This window comes from Sphaerodactylus townsendi, linkage group LG04, assembly GCF_021028975.2.
Source record: "Sphaerodactylus townsendi isolate TG3544 linkage group LG04, MPM_Stown_v2.3, whole genome shotgun sequence".
Classification (NCBI taxonomy): domain Eukaryota; kingdom Metazoa; phylum Chordata; class Lepidosauria; order Squamata; family Sphaerodactylidae; genus Sphaerodactylus; species Sphaerodactylus townsendi.
This window is the reverse complement of record NC_059428.1, coordinates 97,779,695-97,803,768: the sequence shown is the minus strand read 5'-3', so window position 1 is coordinate 97,803,768 and position 24,074 is coordinate 97,779,695. Positions and strand designations below refer to the sequence as shown.

Genomic DNA, 24,074 nt, shown 5'->3' with positions numbered 1-24,074 from the left:
GAAGAGCTGGTGCCAGGAGATTGCCAGGAAGGGGGGAAACAGGGAAACATTTACAATTCATACACAGCAAGACCTCAAGGCACTGACAGGCATGGTCCAGTCACCAAGGGGTGCTAGGGAAAAGAAAGTGGAAGGCACAAAACTAATATTTTTGCCCAGGGCTCCATTTTATGGCAATACGCCTCTGTCCCTATCCCACTTATTTACCTCAGAGGTCATACCAGACATCCACTGGTGAACACACGTGAGCTACATAGTCTACTCATTTTCTAAAATGAGTTGCAGAAACCAAAATACTTTTATCCACCATGAAGACACCTATGTTGAGTGATTAATAATACTAAATAGATTAACCTCACAGTCATTTCTGTTCCCTTCATCAGATTACCCCACTTTGCCACTCCCCAAAAATAATTAAAATGGAAGTTGTAACCAAGAAATATGACCCACTGGCTCAGGACCAAGATGGCAATATGTGGTCTTTCTGGGTTGGTCTTTTCTCCTCACTAAGTTACACAGCAGATAAGAAAGGGAAGTTCAGCATTTGCAATTCATGTGTTTTGAGTAATCTCCATTTAAGTGGTATAAATATATTTATCAGTGATTAGTCAGACAAATGTGTCATTCAGTCAGAATATGTTGCTTAGATAAGAATTCTGCTGAGTTGCATAATTTGCTTCTAAATTGCTCCTAGAAGAATCTACAAGGCCTATGTACATACATTTCCCCCCCATAAAAGCAGGATTCAGTTATCATGAATTTTTTAAAAGGTGCCTGCCACCATGCTTCTCCTTTTTCCACCCAGAGTGGCTGTAGTTCCAATAGTTGCCATAGAAGCAAGTAAAGGCGCCTGACAGCAATGGACCAGTCAATGGAAGGCAGAAAAAAACTCCACCTGGGAAATATACTTCCCCAGTGTACTCCATCAAAAAAACAAAGGACTAAGTTATACAAAGTTAACTAAGATGCTACACCTCAAATGCTGAGTAAATAATATCAAAGGTGCTGAAGGAAGCAGATGAGCAGGGGACAGGGAGTGTTGTTTTAAAGACAAGAAGACTGTAAGGGCAACGAATGACGACGAACAAATGGCACCTGTTCATTTTTTAATTATTCTCCTTGGTTTTTATTGCCAGAAACAAACAAAATGGACTTTTACATATGCATTTCTCTCCAGAATCTTCTAGAAAGGACGCAGGAGCTAAGCAATAAAGACATATTGCCCCTTTGAATTTATTTATTAGAACTTTTATCTTCTACCTTTCCTTGCGGGTCAAGGAAGTTTACAATAATAGTTAAAAGCATTCCCAATTAAATAACATAATGAAATAACAAACCCCAGATCTTCCCGGCTTCAAAGGTGCCTGCCATTCAAACCCCCTCAGAAGTCCTGTCAAAGAAGCAAGCTTTGCAGTGCCTTCTGAAGGTCCTCAAGAAGACGTCTCCCCTCACCTCTTTGGGTAGCCCATTCCATATAAAACAGGAGCCACAATGAAAAAGGTCTGGGCTCTGGTTTATGCCAGACGGGGCACTTTATAGCCAACGAAAGGATGCCTGGAAACTGTAGCTGGCATACAAAGACACATGAAAGATGATGGTCTTGTTAAGAATTCAGACCCATTTAGGCTGTACCCAGTGATAGTATGCAGCAGGTTCACTTCAGTAGAACCAGTTGTTAAAATGATGCTTGTAAACAAACCAGTTGTTAAATTATTTGAATCTCACCACCAGAACCGGTTGTTAAATTATTACGATGCTTAAGCCTCCCCCCTCTCCATACTGCTTACTTCATTTGAAATGGCCCTGGGGAGCATCTGTTTCCCCACGGAGGAAACTTTCTTGTACTGATTGCCTCACTGGGGAAACTGACATGCAGCTCACAGCACACAGTCTGGTCTCAAAAAGCTATTGCGTGTAGAGGTGTGGCCCTTCCTGCTCAGTGACTAGATCAGAGGATGGCTAGTTCCTTCAGCCCGCCTGCTGGATGAATCTAGCCAAGTGGGACATTCCCATGACTGGGGCCCCATCTCCATCCTTCACTAAGCTCCTTAGCCCCAGGCGTTCCAACCGTGGACTTGTTCCACCCCTACCTCTTAATGAGGTGTAATAAACAGGGGAGCTCTCCCAGCTCCCCTGCCAGCGGATCACTTCCCATGCGCAACCCGCAAATGGCTATGACAACAACACAACGTTTAAACATTTCAAAAATAGGGATCGGGTGGGTGGGGAATCCCTCGCAGTTCGGCAGCGGAGTGGGCCGGCGACCCGCGTGCGGGGCCTCACCAGGCCCAGCTTTCTCAAAATTCCAGGTCAGTTCCACCATACCCTAAAAGACTGTGTTTTAAAAACAGCATGATAGACATGTCTGTGCTTAACCATAAAATGTTTATTGACACGTTATAGGCAAACACTTGCCTATGAGCCCATGTCTTGATTTGCATTCTACTTCTATAGATAATTTATTGGTTTGGTTGACTTTTTTGGCCACAAAATAATTCCAGAAATTGCAACTAGACTGACGCAGTGGGACAGCATATGCTTTGCATGCAGAAATCTCAAGTTCAATCTCTGGTATCTCTAGACAGTAGGTGATGTGAAAGACTGCTACCCTCAATAACAAAGAAGCTCACAAACTCAGTTCCCAAAAACCGGTTCAGCAAAGTTCATAAGGTCAGGTGTAACACAAGGTTCAGCAAAGTCAGGTTTACCACAAGGTTCAAAGCAGGGCAGCCAGCAAGGTGAGCTGTTGTCCTCTGCAAAAGCATGAAGCAGCAACCAGCCCTCTTTATCCATGTGGGACTAATTGACAAGCCTCAGGGAGCCAAGTCTGTAAGCACTCAAAGCTTGCTTAGGGAGCCGAGTCTGTGAGCACTTACATTTTGCGAGCAGCCAGTCTAGCTGATTGCCGGCGCTGTCAGGTCCCACCGCAGCCATTGCTGGCGCTGCTGTAGCAGGGTAGGTGAACTAGGAGGACTGCAAGCTGGGGGCGGGGGCTGGAGGTGAGCTCTGGGCCTGTTCTGGAGGTGCTGGCTGAGATGGCTCTGGAGGTGAGCCCTGGGCCTGTTTTGGGGGAGCTGGCTGAGATGGCTCTGGAGGTGAGCCCTGGGCCTGTTTTGGGGGAGCTGGCTGAGATGGCTCTGGAGGTGAGCCCTGGGCCTGTTTTGGGGGAGCTGGCTGAGATGGCTCTGGAGGTGAGCCCTGGGCCTGTTTTGGGGGAGCTGGCTGAGATGGCTCTGGAGGTGAGCCCTGGGCCTGTTTTGGGGGGGGTGGCTGAGATGGCTCTGGAGGTGAGCCCTGGGCCTGTTTTGGGGGAGCTGGCTGAGATGGCTCTGGAGGTGAGCCCTGGGCCTGTTTTGGGGGAGCTGGCTGAGATGGCTCTGGAGGTGAGCTCTGGGCCTGTTCTGGGGGTGCTGGCTGAGATGGCTCTGGAGGTGAGCCCTGGGCCTGTTTTGGGGGTGCTGGCTGATTTGCCTGAGCTGGCCCTAGGTCTGTAAGGCCATCAGAGGCCGGTGTGGCTGCAGCTGGATCCTCATCCTCCAATGAGGTACTGTGGCTAGGTGTTGCTGAGTCAAAAGACCGGCATGACAGGCTATCATCCTCACTGTCAGACTCAGCGGGGGAACAGACCCTGACACCAACAGAGGGCTGAAATGAGACACAAGTAATCATCTCGCTAAATTGTGCAAGAGCCAGTAAAGAAAAATCTCAAGGCAAAAAAAAGTTGATACAGATGTAAACAGATGAAACCCCACATAAATTATTTACCGGTGCACTGAATTTTCTATTCTGGAAAATATGTGAGGTGTCAATCGGCATGTAAATGATCACAAAACTGAAATTTAAATTTGCAACCTCTCCTCACCATCACCTCCAACTTGTCCTCATCTGCTCCTGCATGTTTCCATCTTGGGTACAAAAACAGCCTGAATTACTGGAGGGCTTTTTAAAAAAATGACATCTGCACATGCTCGGATGTTGGTGTTAACTTTGGGATTGGGTTGCAACTTGGGTCCAAATTAGTTATTTTTTTAAATGAAGATTTTTCTTCAAACCTGGAAATCTCCTTGGATATGTGGAACTGACACCTTAAAACTCTCAAATTATTGCTAAAAACTGATTGTGTAAGCACACAGGAAACCTGATGATTCCTAGCTTTCCCAGTTACTGGCCTTTTTTGTGAAGCTTTTTAGCTGAAGGTATATTCTACCTCAACACAGTACTTGCATTTTCTATATGCTGAAGAACAGTAATACAAAACAGGAGTATAAATTCCTTTAAGGTAGTTTCAGAGGGTATCTGCATTAGTCTGCAGTGGAACAGTTAGATTCAAGTCCAGTAACACCTTGGAGAACAACAACATTTGGGGAGTGTAAGCTTTCAACAGTTAGAGCTCCCTCCCCAAAATTCGTGGGGTTAAGCAAACTCCATCCTTGCTACAAGGAAAGGTGTCTTTGTGTGAAGCAACTCCAAAGGGAGGAACCACAGAGGGCTTGACTAGGGATTACATTTTCTACTTGCGTAGATGCAAGCACAGGAGGATGTGCCAGTAGATTATGATTTCCCATCATTTCACCCCTGGATTACAGGCCTCAAGCCAAAATCTGAACCCTCTGAAATTAGGCAGTGGTTTGGAAAAAGGGGACAACTTTTACCTGGGATATTAAGTTCAATAAGCTAGGGCCCAGATGAAAAATGCGGGGGAGTCCCAAGGGCAACACAGTACACAAGTCTTTGCTGGATAACATCTGATGGGGTTGCAGAGATAATAGGGTTTCTGGACGCTTCAACTGGCAGGGAGCAGGCAGTAAGAACAAGCAATTTATTAGGCAGGAAAATAAATTCTCCTTGTGATAAATGAGAAATCTGTTTTCTACTAGGAATGAGATGAGTCACAAGGGAGGATGCTTGTGGCAGGACAAGATAAGACCACTGGATGACTAGGCTGAAGGGCAAGGCTTGTGTCAGATTGTACATAGTAAGCATGCTTAATAGGTGAATACATATTAACTTCTCCTCCTGCTCTGACGACAAACCAGTGGCGTACGGGGTCCAAATGGCGCCGGGAGACAAAAAACCCTCCCCCCCCCGCGCAGAGCCCCAATTACTCGCAAGCACCACAGCACTTACTTGCACAGCGCCTTGTCCCCCTCACTCACTTACCCTTTCCTTTCCCTGCAGGCTCTGAGGCTCGGCTTCAGGTAAGCTGTCTCTCGGACTTTCTTAAAAGGGCAATGCTCCAAAGACTGCAAGTTCATTGCAAGGCAAGAGACAGCTAGTGATGCCAAGGCTGGGCTGTAGTTAATCAGATTCGAGTTGCTGTTGCTGTGCTATGCATTCTTACTTTACGAGGGAAAATAATGATGTCATGATATGATTATGATATCAAGATTATGACTGGTAGGGCACTGTAGTTGATCCCAGCAAAAATGCCCACATTAGATAATCAGTAATTAGCTTTTTACAAAATCACCAGAGATCTTAATCATGGATCTCTTGCATGACATTTGGTTAAACCTTAAGTCAGTGTGCATAAAGTCCATACACATTTGTACTAGTCTAATCTTCCTTTATCTGCAGACCAGATTTCCTGCTTGTTTTCTTGATGGCATGACTCACATATTCAAGAAGTAACTGTGTGGAAGGATGGGCCCCACAGTTACTTCCTGTGAAACTGACCCCAAGCTGCCAAATTTTTGGTGGTTCTATGATGTCAGCTGGCCATCTTGTGACACTGTCAGATAAGCTCACTGACCCATTGGTTCTGGTGGGTTTTCCAGGCTGTGTGGCCGTGGTCTGGTGGATCTTGTTCCTAACATTTCGCCTGCATCTGTGGCTGGCATCTTCAGAGGTGTATCACAGAGGGAAGTCTGTTTCAAATTGACAAAATCAACTGTCAGTCAGTTTCAAAAGATAGCCCTGCTGGCATCTGGATGAATACTATGCTGATACTTTGCAGCGTTCTAGGCCAGTGGTGGCAAACCTTTGGCACTCCAGATGTTATGGACTACAATCCCCATCAGCCCCTGCCAGCATGGCCAATTGCCATGCTGGCAGGGGCTGATGGGAATTGTAGTCCATAACATCTGGAATGCCAAAGGTTCGCCACCACGGTTCTAGGCCTATGTGAGAGGCTCGAATTGTAATGAAAGGTCAACAACCAGCTAAAGAATTGAAAGCTGAGTGATTAAACAAAATTAAAATAATAATAGAGTTTCCCTGGTAGGGGTAAAAAGCACTTTGGAGTGGTTGAATTTTCAGCAAGAAAATGGAACAAGAGTTTGCCCATTTCCTCTTATAAATCAAGTGCCATTGCCTGCATTATTATAAAAGAAAAACAGAAACCAAGTATATGAATATAATAAAGATGTTAACAAACATAAAGATATGATAAATAGCTATTTCAGGTGACCTTGTTTCAGCACTGGTGTAATATACACTTGCCATGGGGTAAGGACCCTCGCTGCTGCGTTCTTTTACCAGCTGAAGCTTCCAGAGCAACCCCAAGGGTAGCCCTGCATAAAGTGAATTGCAATAATCAAGTCTAAAGATGACCGTTGGCCATGGCTAGGTTGGCCTGATGTACACAGGTCTTTCTTGGATCTCAAACATAAGATGACTACACTGTAGATCATAATTCTCCTATGTACCACTGCTCCTCCATTCAGTAAGAAGACCAAGTTAGATGCAGTGAAACAACTGCTTGTCAAGTTCTGTTCAAGGAAATACCTCCTTCTGGTTTAACACTTCAAACTCCTTATGATTTGTACATGTAAGAATGTGTACCAGCATACAGTCCTGTCATCCTGGAGCATGCCACAATTTCTCAGTCTAAATCTTATCCCAGAAAATGTACTGTATGAGCTAACCATGCCAAATAGGACTGCACTCATGACAATTTGTTGCAGAATTTCAGCATTCCAATATGAGTTTAATTTTTTTTTTTGAAGGATTTAATCTGGGATGCTTTACTTTAGGTATATGACTGATGTGGACCTTGTCCAGTTGACTCAATTGTTGCCATCATCTTGTGATAGTCATTACAGAATTGCTGTGAAACTGTGGCAATAAGTGGGTTTCTGAAAGAGACACAGTTCTTCTGGGCGGCATCTGATATCTCACATTTTTCCAGAATTGTGTATTCGCCAACTGAGATTTTTCTGCAAAGTCTTTTTTCCACCGGACTGCCCCATGCTTCTGCTTAATGTATTGAATCGACTCTGGCATGTTCGTGTAGTCCCGTATCTTTTCCATCTCAATTAGTATCACTTTAATACCACAGTGAATAAGTGCATTGTACACGGCTATTTGCTGCTCTGACGTTTCTTCCAGCCTGCTGCAACTTGATAGTTCTGGCTCCAAAATGATCATAAGCCTTCTGCTTTGTTTAATAGTATCTTCAGTTACACTGACTGTAGCTGTAAATTTAAAAAAATAAAAATAATTCACAGACTTAAACAAAAAGACTCATCAATCAGAAGCAATGGTCTTAGCTCAATTAAGACTTTTTCTCCTGTGGTCAAAGAGAACAGTATTCAACATTCCAGACCTCAGTGACAACCTATGAATGCAGAAGGTCTCCAGTTCAATCCTCAGCAACTCTAGGTAAAAGATCTAAGGTTAAAAGGCATCCAAAAGACCTCTGCCTCTGGCCTTGGACAGCCACTATAGATATGAGTGAACAGGAACAAATTGAATTAGATGACCAGGCTGGTATCTCAAGTAAGCTTCCTAAGAAAATAAGAAAGGCAGTGCTGTTCTGTAAAGTGGAACCATCTCCATGTAGGAATAAGTGTGTACCCTGTCATGAGATCCCAATGAATACACTAAAAGCTACATACACTTATGGTGCATTCACATCCACTCAGTCATACAAAGTTCATTTAGTGTCCTGCAGAATGAGGTAACTCTTCTGGTTCTTCTCGTGTGGAAAGCTTTATTTGAGCTACACATGTGATCAGCAATCTTTCCCTGTCCCCATCCCCAACATGTAATTTCTCCTATGAATCAGGCTGTGCATGGAAAAAAGATATGTAAATTTTTCCATAATTGCATCAGCTCTACCGTCGGATGGGTGGCAGTCTGAGAAAGGGTCCTCTTGGTCATGGCAAGAAAACTTTGGAATGCTCTCTCCAGGAAGATTTGCCAGTCTCCCTCTATCCTTCACTTCTCCTAGCAGATGGAGTCTTTTTTGTTTTATTTGGCATTCCCTCACCAACTCTTGCTAGTTTTCCTCCATCTTTGTGTATTCATGGCTTACTGTCCACCAGCTTGGGGACCCTGAACTGGGTGGAAAGGCAGCACAGAAATGGTCTAAAGAAGAAGTAAATATTTGCAGCTGATGCAATTGCAGAAATGATTTCAGAAACCAGTGACTTCTCAATTGGGGGGGGGGGGGGTCCTTTGGTATCTTAAACATACCTTGTCCTGGTAGGTCATCTCTTCCAACTATAAAAAGCTTATATCCACACTGTTGCTCCAAAACCTCAGGTAGCAGCTTTAGAACAAAATTATCTAGGCTGTCCATACAAGCCACCGTATTGCCAACTGTGTATAAGACAAAGGCATCATAGGTCTTCCCATCTGAAACTATAATGAACAAAGATGTTTAACATTTATTTTTCCAATTCTGTTTCCAGTTACTCAGAGGCAGGAGTCAGAAACCACATACTACCATTCAACCTATACCACGAAGGATATCCTTGAAAATCTGGTAATAAAATGAAGAATCCAGAAATTTAAATGCTGCATGTATGTTTTTAATACTCCAGTACAGTCACAGTTAAGATACAAAGATGCTAATACTACTTTTCTGATGTTACTTGAGCATAACCATGTACTTTCTTCTGTTTATAGGGTGTGATAGAGTTCTGTTCTGTTCTATTATTCTGTTCAGAGGGTTAAGGTCCAGACATAAACCCACCTATATTTACACTACATGTTAAAACTGTTTTAATAGCCATTCTCTCTTTCAAGAAAACTTTGGACATTGTAGTCCTTTAAGGAACACAAGGGATCTTCAATTCAACAAACCACAATTTCTTTGCTAATTATTAGGATCTGGGGGAGGAAGTCAAGGCAGATGCATTTGCATAGAACTGTATGGTTAAGGACAGCAATGGGTTTAGATCTATGGCATTCTATTCACTGGCCCGGACCTTTATGCCTTCCTACCTGCTTGCTACTCTCTTCAAGTTTTTTTTTCCAGCCTCCCAAGTTCTTTGTTTTACCAGGCTGAGTTGTATTGTTATTCCCTCTGCTGTCTGAAATATAATCTGAGTGTTTCAGTATTGGGGGTTGACAGACAATAATAAGCCATTAGTAAAGAGCAGTTATTTTTGCTTGTGTTTAATATTTTTGGTCATTTTGTTGTCTCTAAAGATTTGTTTTATCCTTATAGTAAACTGTTCTTGGCTCTGCTTTGGCAAGGGGAGGGAAGAATATTATTAAATATTATTCTCATTATTATTCTCATTATTATTATGGATTTGTGCTATTGACAAGGCAGTCATGTTTCAAGATATACTGGGTGACCAAAATTACTATCATTGCTAACCTAAAAGTGTTTTTAATTCTAATAAAATCTTGCGAGAACTGAAAATCTCTGTTTGCCGCCAGACTTGGAAATCTTTCACTCATTCTTCCATCAAGTTTGTAAACTCAAAATCCTGCAGTCTGCAAACTCAGGAGAAAACAGTGAGACCATTCTGACAATGATGAGCCCAATATATGCATCTAATCAAGTTACCTGAAACCGCTGTTCATTACATACTGCATTCAAATAATAATTTAATAATTTTAGGACATTCTATAAAATTGTTTTCCCAAATCCAAACCGTTTTTATTAAGTGTTATTCTCCAGATTTTACAGATGGTTTTCAGACTTCATTGATTTCTAGAGCTAAACCCTTAGCAAACTACATCCAATAATATACCTCCTTTAGTTGCCAAAGGACAGTGCAAACTCCGATACCAGAGATTAATATCTATCTTGAAGAAACTGTAGAATAATATAGCAACTGTTGTTAGCAGAAATCCCGCTACAAACATTCTAATCAGTGGTCCCTGAAAATCTGGAACTACCTCAATTCAGAGAAAGGAAAAAGATCTGTTAGACAAGAAAAACAAAAGCATCCAGAAAAACCCAACTTGCAATTTGTTTTCTTGCTTGTCACAAATTATTTCAGACTGCTTCCAATCTTGCATCGGAAGATGGCTTTTTGCTAAAAATTACTCCTATTACAGGAACATGAAAGACTCATAACAGAGTGGAGTAGTGCAATTTATCTTTAACTAGATCAAGAACATATGCTGCCCAGGCACAGGAAACAACTCAACCCACCCATTCCTTTCTCTAGGTATGTGATACAGGAATGATAGCATTGTCAGAAGTGATACATAGAGCTGATGTGATGAACAGCTAACTGTAAATGCCTTATACCAGTCTAATAACCCTAATTGACAAGGGGTTCCAAAAAGAATTCGACTGTTGACCTGAGAGAGTGACAGTTATAGGATGGCCGACAGAGTATAAGGAGAGGAGTATAGCTTTGAGGAGGATCCTGAGCAGAGGCGTTCCTCCCACTGGGCAAAGTGGGCAGCTGCCCAGGGTGCCACCTTGTGGTGGGCAACAAAAATGCAGGTTCGTTTGTGGCGGATTTTGTATTTTCAGTGTTTTTCCATTTTTGGCCTGCAGGGGGCGCAAATTTTAGGCTAGCACCACCAAAATCTCAGGGATGTTTTGGGAGACTCTCCTGATGATATGGCCTGGGTTTGGTGAGGTTTGGTTTAGGGCAGTGGTGGCGAACCTTTGGCACTCCAGATGTTATGGACTACAATTCCCATCAGCCCCTGCCAGCATGGCAAATTGGCCATGCTGGCAGGAGCTGATGGGAATTGTAGTCCATAATATCTGGAGTGCCAAAGGTTCGCCACCACGGGTTTAGGGAGTCCAAAGTTATGGACTCCCAAAGGGAGTGCCCCCATTCCCCATTGTTTCTAATGGGAGCTAATAGGAGATGGGGGTGTTATGTACCCCTTCCACCCCACATTTTAAATCATGCATCCAAGTGGGATATTTATAAATACAAAGTATATGTGAGATATATATATATTGCTGAGTGATATTAAGTCTAACAAATATATATGGTATGGCGCAGGATAAAATGGGCTAACAGCAAGCCCAAAGAATAGCAAACAGTCAGTAGGAAATAAAACTACTCATTTGCTCCTTGATGTTCACACCTAAGCCAGAGCTACAATCATTAGAGTTGCAAATGTAAAATACCCCTTGAATTGAGATGCTGCAATCTTCCTTCCCTTCAGCTGTTCCTAAAAGCACCTAAGTGCTCCCATCCCTGATTTAATCTTGCTGCCTCAGCTTAATTACAATAGCCAGAGACTCGCTCTTCGGACCACCTATTCAAGGTGTTGCTAATGTAATCAAGGAAACAACTGGCTACCAACCCCTGGGTTTAGGACAATAGATACAGCTATTGATTAGTTCAGCCCCTGCAAGCCAGCACAGCTGTAAGAAATGAAATTTAATGCAAAGGGTCTCCTTTCCCGCCAAACTAGCGATCCACCCTTTAAAAGCCCTGCTCACCTTAAGCTCATTGCTCATTTCTAACTTGAACCTCCCTTGGCATAGAGGCCCTGTCTTCTACTTCATCTGCTGCATTGGAACCATTAGGCAACGTATCACCCTGCTGCTTCCCAATTCCCTCTCTATCATCCAAACCTATTTTTCTCACATTTTTATATCTCTAGAAACTTGTGTGTATGTGCCTCCATATCTTTCTGTATGTGTGTTTGAAACCAAATTTATATAAACATTTTAAACTCAATTTGGACTCCTTGTGTTATTCTGCGGAATGCTCCATGCTATATTTCCCCGTATACATAGTCTAAAAGATCCCCTCCCAGTCTGCCTCTCGCATTGCCAAGTGAGTTGTTTTCCCAAAGCATTGCCAAGCCAAGTTATTTTCCCCATCGCCATTTTAAGACATTTGTGTGCTGTTACACTCTTAGCAGCTGGTGGAGATTTTCTTTTAAAAAAAACGTTCTTATACTGTCAAACTGGGTAACAGGGGCTACACCTTTGAGGGTCCATAACTTTGGACCACCTGAACCAAACTTCACCAAACCTGGGTGGTATCATCAGTAGGGTCTCACGAAGATACTCTGAAATTTTGGTGCTGCTATCTTAATAATTGCACCCCTGACAACAGGCACCCCCTAAATTTCCCCAAATTCTCTTTTAAAATCCACTCTCTTCCTGCCATTGCTTGATTCTTTCTTTTATTCTCTCAATGCCTAATACTATTATTATTATTAAATCCACCCCCTTCGGCATGGATTTAAAGGGAGAATCTGAGGTTCCCAGTTTTAACATTGAAAGGGATGCTGTTTCAGGGTAGGGGAGAATCCACCCCAAAATAGCATCACTTTCAATGTTGGGCCTTTCCACACTTCCCTTAAGCCCCGCGCTACTCGAGGAGAGTAGTACGGGGTCCCTCAGCACTCCCCACTGAGAGGGGCGGCGACAGCGCAGCCACCCCGAAGCTGCTGCTGTCGCGCCCCTCAGCGCTCTTCTCAATGGCGCCTTTTCATGGCCCCGCGCAGAGCGCAGGGTTGTGGGGACGGCCGGGCGCACGCCCGGGATGCTGCGTGCTGAGAGCAGCGCGTGGCATAGAGGGGAAGGACGAAAGTGGGGAAAGGCCCGTTGTTTAAACTGGGGACCCCAAATTCTCCCTTTAAGGTGGATTTAAAAGGAGGATCTGGGCTCCCTAGTTTAAACACCATTGAAAATGATGCTGTTTGGGGTTGGATTCCAGCCCTAACACAACTGCAGTTCTCCATATAGGAAGGCCCCTTCTGCACATGCAAAATAATGCAGTTTCAATCCACTTTGCAGCTGGATTTTACTGTGCGGAATAGCAAAATCCACTTGTAAACAATTGTGAAAGTGGGTTGAAAGTGCATGATTCTGCACGTGCAGAAGGGGCCGAAGAAAGGTTGACAGTGGAAAGGGGTCAAAATGACAAGAATCTGAAAGAGAGAAGTGAACACATGAAGGGAAGGGAAAGAAAATTACTAAGGACTGGATCATCTATCTATTTTGTTATGTAACACAGAGAATGTAGGATTCAAAACAATCCACAAATTTAATAATTTAAAAGCTTGTTATTTCTATACATCAGATTACAGAACAGTGTACAAACACCAGTTTGGAATAAAGAGTGCCAGGGTGGTGTAAGGTTACAGTCGTGGACTATATGCTTGGAAGATTTAACTTTGACTCCTCGGTTAGCTGTGAAGCCCACTAGGTGACCAAGAGCCATTCATTCTGTATCAGCTTGCCTTAGATCAAATGGATTATGGGAAAACCTGATACACCATCCTGAGTACCTTGGAAAACGAGTCATACAAGAACATGAAAAATAAAACTGTAAGTGGAAAAAGATGAAGACACTTGTACCTCTGTGCCTCAGTGTAACATGTGCTGCCATTTGACCAAAAGAATTAAAGGCATGACACACAAACACATTTTCATATTCCTTGTCGCTGACTTTTGAAATGTTCAGTCTTACTCTTAAAAAAGACTTTCCTTTGAGAAAAATCTCATCCCTATGAAAAGACAACAGAAAAAAATGCAACATTTAAACAAGAACAAAGGTGATCATCCAGTCCCTTCTCTGTATACACAGTTCTGAGTACATGAGGAATATGTCACCCCTTCAATATATTTAGAACTTCCTGCTAACTGGCTGTAATTTTCAGACCATATACCCCTTCACCAGAGGCTACTATAGATTGCTTGTTTGCACAGAACAAACGCTGTTCGTTTTTTTTTTAAACCCCACTCTGCAGCTCCATGTTATGCCAATGCTGAGACAGATAGCTTTTCCATGTGTTTCCCTTTAGGTTCAATAGAGAGGGCAGTTTGCACATATTGTGTAGTGTTTTAAAATGTTGTATGTGTGTTTCCTTAAATTGTGAGGTAAGTTGAGAAGGAATGTGGAGTAAAATCCTAATAGGGTCTCAGAAATGTAAAGGAGTAAGACCAGTAAGAGAATGGATTGATGAAATGTGAAAGTTCCCAGCAGACATTGGTCGATTCCCCACCCACCATTAGATGCGCGCTCCTCACGGCAAATACCCCGGAGTCCTGCAGCACTCCCCACTACACCAGCAGTGACAATGCAGCGATAACGCAGTCACCCCGATTCTGCTGCTCCTCCCACCCCTCAGTGCGCATCATTTCGGATCCTGGTCGGAAGTACACCTTTTTGAAACCGTGTGCCGAACATGGAGCAGGGGTCCCCTGCCCTTTCACTTTTGAAGTGGGGAAAAGGCCAGAGTTGCCTAAGTTTGTCCTATTTGTTGTAAATCATGCATTGAAATGTTTAAGCTTAAGAACATATATATAAATAAACTTTCAATTTGTTAAATGTAACCTGCAATCACACACTGGTAATTTCCTTCTGGACCTCATAGCTGTTTGAAACTGCTATAAAGTTCAAGTTCACAACTACCCTGTTTCCCCAAAAATAAGACATCCCCTGAAAATAAGACGTAGTAGAGGTTTTGTTGAAGTGCTAAATATAAAACATCCCCCCAAAGTAAGATGTAGCAAAGTTTTTGTTTGGAAGCATGCCTGTTGACCAGAGCATGCAGCTGTGGAGCGGAAAAATAAGACATCCCCTGAAAATAAGACACAGTCCATCTTTGGGAGCAAAAATTAATATAAGACACTGTCTTATTTTCAGGGAAACAGGGTAAGAGCACCAATGGTGGGGAGGGAGCCTCAGCGAGATCCCCAGGAGCCTTGCTGAGTGGAGATGGTGGGAGGAATTATCATGAGCAACAGACAGCAGCAGGGATAAAAGGCTAAGAAAGGGAAGTGTTGTGTCTCCCCACATGTATAGTGAAATCAGCAAAATCCGAGAATACATAAATCAACTAACAATTCAGATCTTTCTACAAAACTGAACAATGCCAAAATGTTAAAAGGAGAACCTGTAGATTTAAGAAACAAAAGCCTTCAGGGCCTTTGCTAGGCAACTGGAAGAGGTGTGGATTCTGTCAGTAAAGACAGAAGCAGAAGTGGCGTAGTGGTTAAGAGAAGGTGCACTGTAATCTGGAGGAATCGGGTTTGATTCCCAGCTCTGCCGCTTGAGTTGTGGAGGCTTATCTGGAGAATTCAGATTAGCCTGTACACTCCAATACATGCCAGCTGGGGGACCTTGGGCTAGTCACAGCTCTCTCAGCCCCACCTACCTCACAGGATGTTTGTTGTGAGGGGGGAAGGGAAAGGAGTTTGTAAGCCCCTTTGAGTCTCCTATAGGAAAGAAAGGGGGGATATAAATCCAACTCTTCTTCTTTTTCTGAAAGGCAAGGGAGGGGACAGGGTTGTTTTGGCTTCTATTTTGGCTTTTGATGGAGGACTCATTGGAGCCAGTCCTGGTGATTTGATACCACATGACTTACATTATTTTCCTAGGTTTGGCTGATTGCTACGGTTCAACAACAGTTCACTCCACAAAAGCCAGTGTGGTGCAGTGATTTCAGACCAGGACCTCAACTCCCATTCTGTCCTGGAAACTCACTGAGTGTCTTAGGACCAGTTACATATTCTCAGCCTAATTTACCTCACATGTAGGGTCAAGGCAGATCATTAAGAGCATCCAGACATCTCCCCGTGTGCACACAGCTTTCCACCTACACTTGGCCTACCCAGCCCTCTGACAGAAGGACTAAGCCCAATTCACCCAAGCCCAATGCAAGGCAAGAAAGGTGAAAGCAGGATATAAATGAATTAACTGAATAAGACTAGGTCAGATAAAAAGTAGTTTTGTAGGTGGATGTGAAGGAGGAAAGGAAGTAGGAAAAAGTGAGGAAATTGGGAGTTTCTAGGATAAGGGAAAGAGGAAATAGTGGGAGGAGAGGGGTGTAGGACAAAATGAGGTCCCCCTGCACAAGCTCTTGCAGGTTCCCCTCACCCACGCAAACAGGTCTAGCTTACTGGTTGTGTTGGGTTTTCCGGGCTGTGTGGCCGTGGTCTGGTGGATCTTGTTCCTAACGTTTCGCCTGCATCTGTGGCTGGCATCTTCAGAGGCGTTATCACAGAGAGAAATCTGTTATACACTGTGTCCAGCTTAGTTAGCACCAGGCAGCTAGGCCATTGTTTTCCCAGGGAGAGGTCCTGAGGGAAGGAAGAAAGAAAAGCTGAAGACAGTGGGTGGAGAAAGTTAGGTTGACTGACAGATGGAAAGGAGAGAAGGAATCAGAAAAAGGGGAATTGAGAGTATAGGGGAATTTTCAGGAAAGAGAAAAAGGATATAATAAAGGAGGGAACAATGAGATCCCCACTCCCCTTAATAAGTCCTTGTGAGCCTCATAAACTCTAAAAATAAGATGCAACGTTAAAGTATTGTCAATGTTTCTTCCAACTTGAAAGCATTTTCCTCTATCCTTGGAAGTGAAGTTGTGGCCAGGCATTTAATTAAAAGGCAAGGGCGCTGGAATCCAGATGAAAGAGAATCCGGTTTGTGGACAATAGTTGTGGACAAGAGCATCCGGTTTGTGGACAATAGTTGATTCCTACTGCTCTCTAGAAGCTAATACCACATTAAATCATTCCTCTTCTTCCTGGTTCACAGTCATCCAGTTCAATGGAGAACCAAAATGAATATGTTTATTCATTTCAGATTAGCAAATATTACAACTGTTTGAAGATCTCTACAAATCAAAACATCAATTTCCATATCATAAAGGGCAAAAGCATTACCATATTAAAAATTAAGTATCTTGTTCAGAGACATTTTCAAGTCTTTGCACATATGGAAAAGCCTACTTACTCATAAATTTCAAAAACAGTTTTGCAATGCTTGTAATACTGATCAATATAGGAATTGTTTACTGTCCAGAACACATGATCTACTTCGGCACCTGATGTATTGCAGTCAATTATAATATTAGAACCTAAAAAAATCCACAACAGTGTTATATTATTAAATTACAAACTGTTTCCCTCTATACCCAAGAGTCAGAGCACCTCCCTCTACTAGGCAAAATTCAAAGCATGCCAATTAAAACGGAAACCAAATAGAGCTCCATAGGAATCAAAGAATCGAGTCAGCTTATACTTCCACAGAGTTTTAAGAATAGATTTGAGGAATGCTACAAAGAAAATAAGAAACTTTACAGACATATGCCAGCTATGTGATTTAGTGCCAGCCAGCTTGTCTTTGAGCTTTCTAAGCATTCAAAACAATTCCTTCCCATAATGTCGCCAGGAAACAGAGGTCCACAGGCTTCAAAGAGAAATCAATGCTCTGTAAATCCATGTTTAGTCACCTTTGCTCTCTCTCTGCATCATTAGCAACTTTGTGTTACTGGGAAAAATCTGCTGCTGATCTCAGGGAAAGAGCAGCTGGTCTTCTTCACTGAAGCTCAGAGTTCCATATAACCAAAAGGGCGACAAATATCAAATATCTAGCAGCACACACAGAGAGAGTGGTGCTGCAATGAAGGAAATGCATGGACTGCATCCAATGTCACTTTCAGTTCACAAGCCACTTCAAAGTTTGGAAGAGGAATTGTGCTTACATTTTTCAAGGAAAGAAAGTATGTCCTCGGTTACTAGGAAAGGCGTAGCATAAACACTTCAGAAAGTTTGAACTGGGAGGCTTCCTGAGCTATCAACGATGACTATGAGAACAATAGGCCAAAAAAAGGTTTCTACAAGGCAGCCCCATCCAAGAGTAGGGGGCCAGCCGCCATCCCCACAGAGGCTTCTCAGTTGTGCAGATAGGCTGTGCAAGTGTGAAACCTCCCCATCACCAAGAAACCCCCACTGGGTTTAATAGACTTGCACTACCCAAAAGGCCGCCCACCGCTCCCACAGGTTGATTTGGCCTCTGGATGGGGCTCTACAATTGTCTTTACAATCATCAGTCTTTACAAAAAGGTTGCTTACCAAGATCTACTTCAATTGAATGGTTTCTTGGGAAAAAAATTTCTGGAGGCTTCTTTGGCAGGCTTTCTAGGGGTAAAAAAAAAGAGGCACTTACTTATGGCACCAGTTTCATTGGCAAATATGGCAATTTTGTACATTTTAGAATTGTAGACACAGTTAAGCTTAGGGTGGGAAGAAAATGGACTAAAAATCTGCCCCACCCCTTTCTCTGGGTATTCGAAAAGTCTTTGGACCTGCATGAGCCATGTTCGTAGAACAAGCTCTGCCAAAGGTATCTTTGTGATTCATCATTGACTTCACAACTATACCAGGAATCTTCTGGGTTGTATGCACTATAATATTCTGTAATATTCTTTACACATTTCATTGTGTAAGGCACTTTGAGTCATTAATGTGGACAAAAGAAACATAAAATATTTAATAAAAGGAATAAATCATTCCTCTTCTTTCTGGTTCACAGTAATCCAGTCCAATGGAGAACCAAGACTGAGGTGATGACAGTTAATGAGTGGAATTTGTATACACCTCAAAAGCCATAACTGTTTAGGTATTTTTCACATTAAATATTATTTACTTCCTTTCTACCCCACCACTCTCCCAAATAGGGATTGAAAGCACCTTACGTGGTTCTCCTTTCCATTTTAATTTCACAACCACCCTGTAAGGTAAGTTAGGCTGAATGCGTGTGAGTGGCCCAAGGGCACCCAGCAAATTTTCATGGCAGAGTAGGGATTCAAGCCTAGATCCTAGTCCAACCCTCTATCTGTTACACAACAGTGGCTCTCATTGGTGTAGTGACAATGCACCATATCTGAAACCTGGAGTGGAAAACTGAAATTTAGGAGTAGGTGGGAAAGAGTCTTCCTTCCGCTGCTGTTTTTACATTCCGAATAGTCCTATCGCTAAGCAGTCTTTGATGCAAGGAAAACAAACAACAACAACAATTTAAAAAGCCATCACTCTACTATCGCGAGCGAGTGGTTGGAAATTTCCAGCCGCCGGTGTGGGAGGGGGTCTCATTGGCGCCAACCTCCTCTGTTCGCAGCCTGGGGGTCCACCTGGATTCATCTCTTTCAATGGAGGCCCAGGTGGCCCTTACAACCCGGGCTGCTTTTTTCCATCTCCGTCAGGCCCGGCGGTTGGCTCTCTTCCTCTCCCAGACGGACCTAGCCACTGTTATCCATGCAACGGTCACCTCCAGGTTAGACTATTGTAACTCGCTCTACACGAAACTTCCCCTGCGGTTGATTCGGAAGTTACAACTGGTCCAAAATGCGGCGGCTCAACTGCTCACAGGCGGCGCCTTCCAGGATCACATCCAGCCTGTGTTACGCCACTTGCATTGGCTCCCAGTCGAGTTCCGAATCATCTTCAAGGTATGGGTTTTGACCTTTAATGCCTTACGCGGCCTGGGACCCTCGCACCTTCGGGACCGTATTACCCCATATGTCCCTATTTGGCCTCTACACTCAGCAGAGGCCAATCTGTGGGTCCCCGGCCCCTCAATGATGCGGCTGGCCTCCAGTTTACGCCATAAAAGATCCCTTGTGACCAAATCAAAGGCTCTCCTCAGATCAAGGAATGAAGCATAAAGTCTTCCCCCTGAATTGTTCCTGTATTTCTCTGCAAGGTGATTAACCACTATGCAATGATCATAGAAAGAGTGACCTCTTAGGAAACCTATTTGCAAAGGCTCAAGAAAGGGGATTGCCCAATCTAGCAGTGATAAACTCCTATTAAAAGGTTTCTCTTTCAGAATGAGTAAAGTCCTTCTAAAGGTAATATTTTTTCATTCAACCATAAAGCATTAAAAAAATCTGAGGAAAAAAACAGAAATTTGGGAGAACAGTAGGAAAAAACTGATATGTTTTTCCCCCTTTTGGAATTAGTGAAATAAAGGACAAGATTTTATTAAGAATGTACAGTAGGACATCAGATAATGACAATGTCTATGACTACAGACATATACAATACTTTAATATTTTTGTTTAAATGTAACTGATGTTGGCAAAAAATAATATACTAATGTGTTTAATGTCAATACATTACTAAAATTATTCAATTTTAGCATTTAATTTAACATATAAATATGTACGTAGTTCTACCTGTTAGGACTATAGTAGTGTGCTTCTGTCAAAATACATTTTCTTTATTACAGAATTTTTCTACTTTCAAATCTATTTTTCTCCTACCTCTCATTGCAAAAATTAAGACATGCTGTACAGTAGCATAAGGTGCAGCAGTTTGCAGTTCTTTCTCAATTGTTCATCATACTTGCGGTTTTTCTTATAGAAAATGAAGACCTTTAGACTTTTAAATTTCATAAACACCAAACAGTACAGTTTTCAAAATGACACTTTTTATGTTGTTAAACCAGTAAAAGAAGTTTAAGATTGGCAGAAAAATATTGCATATATATTTCAGTTTTCCACAACATTTTCATTTTCCTTAAGCTTCAGATTTCTGGAAATTTTACATCCCTACACTAATTTCATTTAAGAACACTTCTGTCATCCCAACCTTGTTACTTGGGATACACCGCAAGTAATAATATACAATTTGAGCTTCTTGCTGTACCTAAGATCCCAGCCCAGAGCTACTGCAAATAAAAAAAAGGTTTACCTGTAACGTTCAGAGTAATATCTCTTGAAACATTATATTGTTTTCCCATGTAATAGTATGGCATTCGGCATGTATAGTTTCCTTGATCTTCCATGGTTATGTTGGCAATCATAAGATAGTTATCTAAAGGCTCAAATCTTCTATCCTCAATTAACTTGCAATCCTAAGGAAAAAAAATCACAAAGGTGCATGATAACAGCATGTAATTGAAACCATGTAACATTAAAGACTAATCTATACTGAATTCTGCTTGATAGACTTCAACCTAATACATTTGGATCTGAGGGTTAGTTCTCAGAATATTAGGAACAAACACCAGTATATTTTACAACAACTTGCTCTCTAATACTCCCATATTCTTGTTAAGGTTTTGAAATTCAATAATAATAATAATAGGAGGAGGAGGTTGGGTATATACCCCACTTTTCTTGTCTGTAAGGATTCTTAAAGCGACTTGCAAACTCCTTCCCTTCATCTCCCCACAACAGATACATTGTAAGTAGGAGGGGCTGAGAGAGTTCAGAGGGAACTTTGACTAGACTAAGGTCACGCAGGAGGTTTCAGGAGTAGAAGCGGGGTAAAAAATCCAGTTCACCATATTAGAGTCCACCACTCATGTGGAGTAATGGGGAATCAAATTCGGCTCTTCAGATTAGAGTCTACCAGTTTTAATCACTATAGTTCAGCTATATGCGATTCACCCATACAATACACTTTTTCCTATAACCCTTTCAGATATTTTAGGCTTGGCCCTCATATGATTTTCATATTTTGTCATAATTATGTCCTATCCTGCATGTAATCATACAATGGACAAGGCTGAATTATTATCACTGAGAAATACAACAGAGTCCTAAACTTGGGAGAAAACTGGGGGGTGCACAAGGTGAGCCTCTTTTACCTTGTACCAGAGAACAGTTAAAATCGGGTTTTCTTCTCTAAAATAATTCAAATCAGGACACACAATCTTTCCATTTAATGTTGTGAACACATACTGAGTGAGGGCAAACTTGCCATTGAAACATGAATCCCTGCTGTTTTGAAAGACTGTTAATTTAAAATACATTTTGCTGCAGTGTGTTGAATTCCTACAGAAGAACAAAACAAAACACAGAAATTAGCTCACTTAAAAAAAGGATGTTAGTTCATCAACATCCTTAGAATGTGCAACTTCTTTTCCTCACCCCACCCCGTGAATAGGAGCATGCTGAAAAATGTACCTTTATTTATACTATGAGAGGGAATCATATTACCACAGCATATTTACTTTGGGAAAGCAGACAGCCTCAGTAGACTTTAGAACTTGTCCCTTTGGGAGTGATAATATCCCATATCCCACCACAGCTTACCACTCTGCGCAACAGAAAAGAGACACAGCCTTCTTAGTACTGTCAACTACCATAATTTTAAACAGCATGTGCATAGCATTTTAAGAATGCTCAAAGTATTTGATACACAGGTTTCTGTCATGCTGACCAATTACGAAATGCCAGAAGTTTTCCTTCCACTTGACATTTATTTCCTGTATTTTATATGTTTTTAATCAGTTTTTTACTATTGTTGTACTGTTGTCTATGCCAATAAAGGCTTGCTGCTGCTCAGGCTGACCAATAGATTTTTCCTCTTAAAGAAAGGAAGTCAAAGGTTGCCCTTGCTATAAACAATTAACAAATGAAGTGTCTCAAATCCTGACTTGCCTATTTCCATAAACCCATGTACAGTTGGTGTAAGGAACCTGTATCCAGCTACATGTTCTTCAAAGCCATGGGTGCTCTGCTCCCCTCAGTTGCACTGCGGTCTGCTGTGAGTACATAGAGAGCAAGGGAGTCATTGCTTCTGCTCATTATCTACATGCAGAGAAGAGCAGCAGGAGAGTAAGGCAGTCACTCAGAAGTGGGTAGCACAACTTCCTGGCTTTCTCTTTCGTCTCCCCAGCCCAGCCTGGCAACTCCACCAATGACAGTCAGTCCTTCAGTATTCTGTACAAGCTGTCATTGTTATTTTTGTGTCTTTGTTTTTACCTCTGGTTTTAATTGTTTTAATTATGTGTTTTTGATGGTTTTAATGATCTTTAAGATGGGATTTTTATTATGTATGCTTTGATTTGTTAATTGCCTTGGTGACCCTTATGAGGCCAGAAAGGGAGCAGGTACACAATGTAAATTTAAAAAAAACATGCAAAAATTCTCCGTCACCCCCAGTTTCATCTGACCACCTCTCGTTGCTTTTACAAGACTTTACAGATGCTTGCTCCAATGACTTCCCTTTCCCATTGATATGATCACAACACTGGCTTTTCCTTTTTCCATCCTGTAACTGTAATATTATCAGACTGTGATGACACCTGTTGGCACTTGAGAGTGAAAGATGGGTTTCAGGTCTGGAAAGGTGCCCCCAACCAGAACACTGTTCTGAAGTAGCTGTTGATGGCTGCTGAAGTCTGTCCCAACATGCAAATAATTATTAGACTACATATAACTAAGCCCCTTATCTTGAGTTCCAATGTTATAACCTCTAAACAGTTCTCCCTCAAACAGGCCAAAAAACCAGTTTCTCCAAACTAGAATACCAAGAAGATCCAAATAAATTCACTGAAATGTCATACATTTTACATCATTTTTAAAAATTTGCTTCTCTACCCAGAAGTTACATTACTTGGTCATTAACTTGGGAGTATTATAACTGTGTAAGTTGCACCTTCATGTGGTCAAATCACAAATTTCAAGCACATAAAAGGCTAGGCAGAAATCAGAGTTTCACAGTTCATCAAAACTTTTGGGTATAAAGAAGAAGAAGAAGAAGAAGAAGAAGAAGAAGAAGAAGAAGAAGAAGAAGAAGAAGAAGCAGGAGGAGGAGGAGGAGGAGGAGGAGTTTGGATTTTTATCCCCCCTTTCTCTCCTATAGGAGACTCAAAGGGGCTTACAATCTCCTTGCCCTTCCTCCCTCACAGCAAACACCCTGTGAGGTGGGTGGGGCTGAGAGAGCTCCAAAAAGCTGTGACTAGCCCAAGGTCACCCAGCTGGTGCATGTGGGAGTGCACAAGCTAATCTGAATTCCCCAGATAAGCCTCCACAACTCAAGCGGCAGAGCTGGGAATCAAACCCGGTTCCTCCAGATCAGAGTGCACCTGCTCTTAGCCACTACGCCACTGCTGCTCCGCAACATTACTAAGTAACAATGATGCTCTTTAGGACTGTGCATGAAAAAAAAGTCATCAATTTTTTTTAGGTTTGGGTACAATGGAGCTGAAAAATATCAGTGAATTCCAATACCGGTATAATATTCAGATTTGAGATTTATTCAGGAATCCACATTTATTAAGTTCCATTAAAATCCATGGGGAAGTTATCCAGGGTGTGCTGTGGCGGGGAGCTCTTTTTTAAGCAAGTGCTGCCAAATTTGCAGCAGAGTTGCTAATGCCTGTCCAACTTCCAAGTTTCAAAAAGATTGGAGCCCAGTGCCCAATTCTATA

General features: G+C 42.3%; 1 protein-coding gene across 3 annotated transcripts in view; it reads right to left on the bottom strand.

The window, feature by feature from the left end:
- Positions 1–6,138: 6,138 nt before the first annotated feature.
- The window catches only part of LOC125430457 (interleukin-1 receptor type 1-like), a 27,256-nt gene continuing 9,320 nt past the window's right edge, over positions 6,139–24,074 (bottom strand). For all 3 annotated transcript variants that reach the window (XM_048492363.1, XM_048492364.1, XM_048492362.1), the window contains exons 5-9: positions 21,504–21,690; positions 20,603–20,765; positions 17,981–18,046; positions 8,419–8,586; positions 6,139–7,415 (exon numbers count right to left, since the gene is read on the bottom strand). In XM_048492363.1, coding sequence (XP_048348320.1) covers positions 7,021–7,415; positions 8,419–8,586; positions 17,981–18,046; positions 20,603–20,765; positions 21,504–21,690 — 979 coding nt within the window. In that variant the 3' untranslated portion in view covers positions 6,139–7,020. The remainder of the gene's footprint in view (positions 7,416–8,418; positions 8,587–17,980; positions 18,047–20,602; positions 20,766–21,503; positions 21,691–24,074) is intronic.